The sequence below is a fragment of the Salmo trutta genome, chromosome 26, assembly GCF_901001165.1.
Source record: "Salmo trutta chromosome 26, fSalTru1.1, whole genome shotgun sequence".
NCBI lineage: Eukaryota > Metazoa > Chordata > Actinopteri > Salmoniformes > Salmonidae > Salmo > Salmo trutta.
The window spans coordinates 40,526,939-40,533,273 of NC_042982.1; the positions used below are offsets into that span (position 1 = coordinate 40,526,939).

General features: G+C 47.5%; 1 protein-coding gene across 1 annotated transcript; it reads right to left on the reverse strand.

Moving 5' to 3' along the window:
- Positions 1-332: 332 nt before the first annotated feature.
- On the reverse strand, positions 333-4,838 carry LOC115163994 (extracellular calcium-sensing receptor-like). Its single transcript, XM_029716161.1, has 11 exons — positions 4,609-4,838; positions 4,208-4,499; positions 3,748-3,990; positions 3,487-3,585; positions 3,003-3,318; positions 2,748-2,920; positions 2,362-2,592; positions 1,605-1,728; positions 1,317-1,510; positions 921-1,199; positions 333-784 (listed from the first exon to the last, which is right to left on the reverse strand). Exons 1-11 carry the CDS (start codon positions 4,836-4,838, stop codon positions 356-358), a joined length of 2,610 nt encoding a protein of 869 aa, XP_029572021.1. The 3' UTR covers positions 333-355.
- Between the last annotated feature and the right edge of the window lie 1,497 nt (positions 4,839-6,335).

Consider the following 6,335-nt stretch of genomic DNA (forward strand, 5'->3'; position numbering starts at 1 on the left):
GGAATCATGTAGGGGGTCTGTAAGTTCTGTCAGACAGACTCAATACTAACTCTTCCAGCATGAGTAGACACTACGTAATCTTTATTGGTATTGTTCATATAGACGTGTTTCATTCTGACACATTATAATAACACATACTAATATTAACAAAGTAATATAGTGAAGGAATAGCAGGAAATTAATGTTTCCAAACAGAATGGACATTCCCCTGTTGAAATGAGTATCAACGAGCCCAAATCACGATAGGAGTATTTTTAAGTTAATATTTGTCAATCATGTGTTTCTTGTGGTTTCTAATGGGACATCGTGTTTCTTGGTGGTTTCTAATTGGACATCCTCTGTTTCTTGGTGGTTTCTATTTGGACATCATGTGTTTCTTGGTGTTTCTCTCTGGTCTCAGAAGGATGATGTAACACTTTGGAGCAAACAGACAGAACAGCAGCCCAAAGCTGGATGCCAGGATGGCAAAGATCTCTACAGCTACTGTGTACTTCCCAGGAGAGCTGACGTAGGCAGGGATGAAGGAGATCCACACAGCACAGAAGATCAGCATGCTGAAGGTGATGAACTTGGCCTCGTTGAAGTTGTCTGGGAGTTTCCTGGCCAGGAAGGCTAAGAGGAGACAGAGGGAGGCCAGCAGGCCGATGTAGCCCAGCACCAGAGAGAAACCAACCACAGAGCCCACCTCACACTCCAGGACCACCCTCGGCCCACGACCCTCTCTGTCCCCCCTCTCAGCAGGTCGGGGTGGAGCTAGGGCCAGCCACAGTACACAGATCAGCACCTGTGGAAGGGAACGGAGGTGGATGGAAAACTAGTTATCTTGAGTTATCTTAACAAGTTATCTTGAAAACAAATAATATGGTCAATGAGGGAAACAACTACATTCCAAAAGAATATCGTAAAATCTAGATGTTCACCTGGATGAGTGTGCAGAGTGAGATACCCATCCTCTGCTGGGTGGGGCTGAAGTATCTCATCAGGTTCTCTCCAGGCAGAGTGGCCCTGAAGGCCACCAGCACCACCACAGTCCGGCTGAGCAGACAGGAGATGCAGAACACAAAGCTTATACCAAACAGGGTGTGTCTCAGCATGCATGTCCATGGCTTCGGCTTGCCAATGAAAACCAGTGCGCACAGGAAGCAGAGCTTGAGTGACAGAAGGAGCAGGAAGCTGAGCTCAGAGTTGTTGGCTTTCACCTGGAACGAGACAGAGAAAGATAAATTAGACTGACTGATGTCAATAATCACATCCTTAAATGACACAATCTCATCTCTGTCCAGTACCTCTATATATGATCATATGATTCAACTCACCAGGGCCGTGTGACGGTGGTAGAGGAAGGTGGCCAGGGCACCGGCTGTGAGTGTTGCCCCGGAAACTGAGATGACAGACAGGATGACACCCATGGTGTCGCTGTAGGAGAGGAAGTCCACCAGCTGGGGGATGCAGGCTGTACGATCAGGGTTGGACCAGAACCGCTCTGGACACCTAATACACTCAGCTGACCCTGATAGAGAAGGAAGAAGAATAAGGAGTCCAAATCAGTACCAGTCAGGACTGAGGATAAATATGAATTGGAATCAGAACCCTAGATAGACTACCTGTTGTGTTGCTGATCTCTCCCTCAGCACAGGACAGACAGTCAAAGCAGCAAACAGGCCTCCCCTTCTGTACTGCATGCCTGGTACCAGGGGGACAGTCAGCACTGCATACAGACACAAGGACCTACCAGAGGTGGGAGAGGAAGAAGTTATCATCGTCTTCATCATTGCTGTTATCATCATTATTACACAGACAGACAGGCTCGCTGGGCCCCTCTGGGGACTATGTCAGGAATATGACCACACAAATATCTCACATTCAGTATCATGTTCCTCCTGAGTGGCACAGCGTTCTAAGGCACTGCATATCAGTGCAAGAGGCATCACTACAGTCCCTGGTTCAAATCCAAGCTGTATCACATTCGGCCGTGATTCGGAGTCCCATAGGGGGCCGTACAATTGGTCCAGCGTCTTTCGGGTTTGGCTGGGGTAGGCCGTCATTGTAATAAAGAATTGTTCTTAACTGACTTGCCTCGTTACAAAAAGAGACAGTTCAGTGTCATGTTGACTTTCTGTCTGAGATACCATTCCCCTGTTATTTATTTTGTCTTCTTTATGTCTTTTTCTTCTCTGAATGTCCACCTCAGTGTGATAAACTCAATAAATCTCTCTCCATCACGCACACACACACACACACACACACACACACACACACACACACACACACACACACACACACACACACACACACACACACACACACACACACACACACACTCCTCTCTGCCTCAGTGAAACTAAACTGAACAATTCTCACCTCCTCTCCGCTGCCCCCACCCCACACCACTTTATCCATGTCCATGTGAAACTGGTCGTCCGATCCCTCAGAGGACAGAAAATGTCCGACCTGGACAAACTCTGCCGTCCCCTCGGGGGTGACATGCCAGTTGATGATGTCATAAGAGGCAGGCGGATCACCATTCATGTCGAAGTGGAAAGATTCCCCCACAGGAGTACTGAAGTTCACTCCCCTCAGATAACGAACAATCTCAAAGAGAAAAGGGCATTGGAACAGGATTAAGAGTTAGAACCAGTTGTGGCTTTGGTTCTTTAGAACTCAAACCTTACAAAGTGTTTTCACTGTATCCTGACTGGAAACATTAGTGTTGTTAACTTGAAAACACATCAACATGTTGTTCTCACCTGGCTGGGCTGAAGCTTCCTGGTATCAGGGCACTGTCCACCATTAAAGACTCCGTCCCCTGGTTGACAGGCCACCATATCCTGTATGGCATAGGCGATGGCGTACACAGCCTTGTACACATTATAGCTGGCTCTCAGCTGAGACACGTCAGCATACTGGCTCTCCCCCTCACCTAGGATTGACACAATATTTAACTGCGATAACATTGGGAATCTGGACAAAAAACTGAAATTTAGGTGTAAAGTCTCCCTCACGTATGACCTCTGACCCAGTACACTGTCGCCTGGACGGCAGCGTCACGCTGAGGTCAACCCCCAGAGAACACCCAAACATCTCTTCCCACAATTCTCTCACGAAGGGGTCGGACTTCTGGTAGTCCCCGTCTGGATGGAGGCGTGTTAGGAAAGGCCCCAGGCCGGGAATGTCAGCTTTCTTCAGGGCAAAACCGATTGTCCCGGCAAGAGAAGGCAGGTTTTTCGGGGCGGCGATAGTAGTGTAGGTGACCCAGGACTCTGAGGCAATCCACTGCTTATCTGTAATGTTCTGACGGACAACCTCTTCCATCAGGGCCTGGAGAATGAAATCGTTAAAAAGATCAAGATAGTCAAGCTGAAATGCGTGATTATCAATTAGGAAATGATTGTGTCTATAAAGGGCATCAAGACATGATAAGACACAAGGACACTGCTACAGCTGTGTTACAAATCATTAACAAGACTCTGACCGGTAACTGCTCACCCCTGAATGACCCGTGAATCCTACAAATGCCACCACCACTCTGGCAGTAGATCTTCTGATGGTGTCCGCAATGTGCCTGATCTTTCTCTTAGACGGTAACTTGGGGGTGACCATCAGTGAGAGAGAGGGAAGAGAGTCAGAGAAAATCAGAGAGAGAGTTTCTATTAGATTAGAAGAGAGGGGGAGTCAGAGTGAAAGAGAGAGAGAAAAATAGAGCAAAAGAGAGAGTTTATTTGTCAGATCATCAGAGTGAGGTCGTACCTTGGGGAGGACCTCAGAGTAAGCGACACACACCCCAGATCCCTGGAGCTCTTGGAGAAGCAGCTGAACCCCAAACCTGCCATAGTCATCATCCTCTGACACCAACCCCACCCACACCCATCTCAGCAGACGCAGCAGCTTGGCCATGCCCAGAGCCTGGAAGGCATCGCTGGGTACCGTACGGAAGAACGAGGGATACCTCCAGTTGTCACTCAAACACGCACAGGTGGCAAAGTAACTCACCTGGGAGAGAACAGAGTGTGAGAAAGAGAGACAGAGAGTGAGAGAGACAGTGAAAGACAGAGAGAGCGAGAGTCAAGGATAATTATAATTTGTAAGAGGCAGAGAGCAGAGGGAGAAGGAAAGTAAACGTTAGAGAAAGAAATCTAGATAGAGATTGAAATGTAATGTGAAAAGAGTCATCATCTCATCCCAGCCTGTAATCCAACCCCTGCCTCACCATGGGTAAATCAAACGGCCCGAGGGTCTGTGCCACCACCATGGTGGCTGAGGAGTGGGCATCCCCGATGATGACGGGAACCTCGGGGGTTGTGCCACACTCTGTGCCCACCACGGAGGCCTCCTTGCCGGTCACCATGGCTAGGGCTGCCCCCAGGGTGATGCCCTCTGTTCGGCATGTGTCAGAAGCCAGGAACCCCAGGGTGAGGTTAGGCAGGAGGGCTGGGTCACGGTTAATCTCCTCCACAGCAAAGATCATAGTCTGCAGCCAGCGGTAAGCACGCTGTTTGAAACTGACAGACGGAAGAAAGGAAGAAATGGAGAGAAAGGAGGTAACTGAATATACATTACCTTCAGGTGAAAACACAATGCCATAAAGCTGTTATCACACAAGCTGCATACATTGTACAGGTAGAATTTCCCTTAATGCTCCTGAACTCCTGCTCTGGTAGAGGGGCTTCCACATGGATGGGGAACAGGCCCCCAATGACCACATCTCCTGCCCGATAAACACTGCCGGAGACGGGCTTAGCTACCAGCCGACAAGCCCCCTCTCCACCTCCATCCAGACCCCAGACACACCCAGGGACATGGAGACAGTAGAGCAGCCACAGCCAACCCCAGAGGCTCATCATCTGGAGAGAGACAAGGCCGAGGACTGGGAGAGTTCCGTCACCTGTTGGAGAGAGACCAAACCAAGACCTTGCAGACAGAACACTCTGTAGACAGAATGACATGATCAAAAAGTGCTTTCAATGAAGATATACACCATACAACACAGACACCTGTAACCAGACGTGAAACAACAGTGATAGACACACAAAACCTTGTTCTACCTCTGCCCTACCTGGCAACAGTAAACCTTATCCTGGTGAGACAGACAGAGAGACAGACAGAGAGAGAGAGGATGAGTGTCTGTCAGTCTGGCATCTCCTGCAGAGAGTCAGAGTGAAAGAGGGAGAGGAAGAGGAGAGAAGGGGAGCTGCTGATATAGGGAGAAATGAGCCCCCGGCTAAAAAACAAGCACACAGCCACCAGGGGGTGCTTGTAGGGAGGAAGGGGCAGGAGGGGGTTAATTGGGACTTGTTATTGGAGGATAACTTGGGGAGCAGGTAATTGGGGGTAATTGCTGAGAAAGTCTGTGAGGGTGATGTTATTGAAGGTAATGTGTAGTACAGGAGATACAGTATCTGTTCTTCAACAACATCTGATGGACTCATTCAGACAGATATTACATCACACTGTACAATACATTTTATTAAATAAAAAGTGAAATTGTGACTAAATGGATTATAGAGATGCATGGAGAGAAAGAGAGAGAGAGAGAGAGAGAGAGACCACTTCTGTGAAAATTGGAACACACTAAACGAACAATAACACAAAGAGTTTGTAAGGGCTGTCGTCGGAGAGAGACCAAGGTGCAGCAGAGTTAATGTTCATCATAAAAGGTTTTAATTAAAAAACAAGAGAACACTACCAAAAACAAGAAAAGAGAAAACCGACAGCCAACAGTCCTGTCAGGTGCAAACACTAACAGAAACAATTACCCACAAAACCCAAAGGAAAAACATGCTCCTTATGTGTGACTCCCAATCAGCAACAACGAGCTTCAGCTGTGCCTGATTGGGAGCCACACACGGCCCAAACAAAGAAATACAAAAACATAGAAAAAGGAACATAGAACGCCCACCCAATGTAACACCCTGGCCTAACCAAAATAAAGAACAAAAAAAACATCTCTATGGCGTTACAGAGTTATCTATCCAAAATGGAGATGTGTGGATAAACCAGCTCAGGTGCATCCTGTTTCCATTGATCATCTTTGAGATGTTTCTACATTTTGATTGCAGTCCACTTGTGGTAAAATCAATTGATTTGATGTGATTTGGAAAAGCACACACCTATCTATATAAGTTCCTGCAGTTGACAGTGTATGTCAGAGCAAAAACCAAACCATGAGGTCAAATTGTCTGTAGAGCTCCGAGACAGGATTGTGTAGAGGCACAGATCTAGGAAAAGTTACCAAAACATTTCTACAGCATTGAATTTCTTCAGGAACACAGTGGCCTCCATCATCCATAAATGGAAGACGTTTGGAACCGTCAAGACTCTTGCTAGAGCTGGCCGCC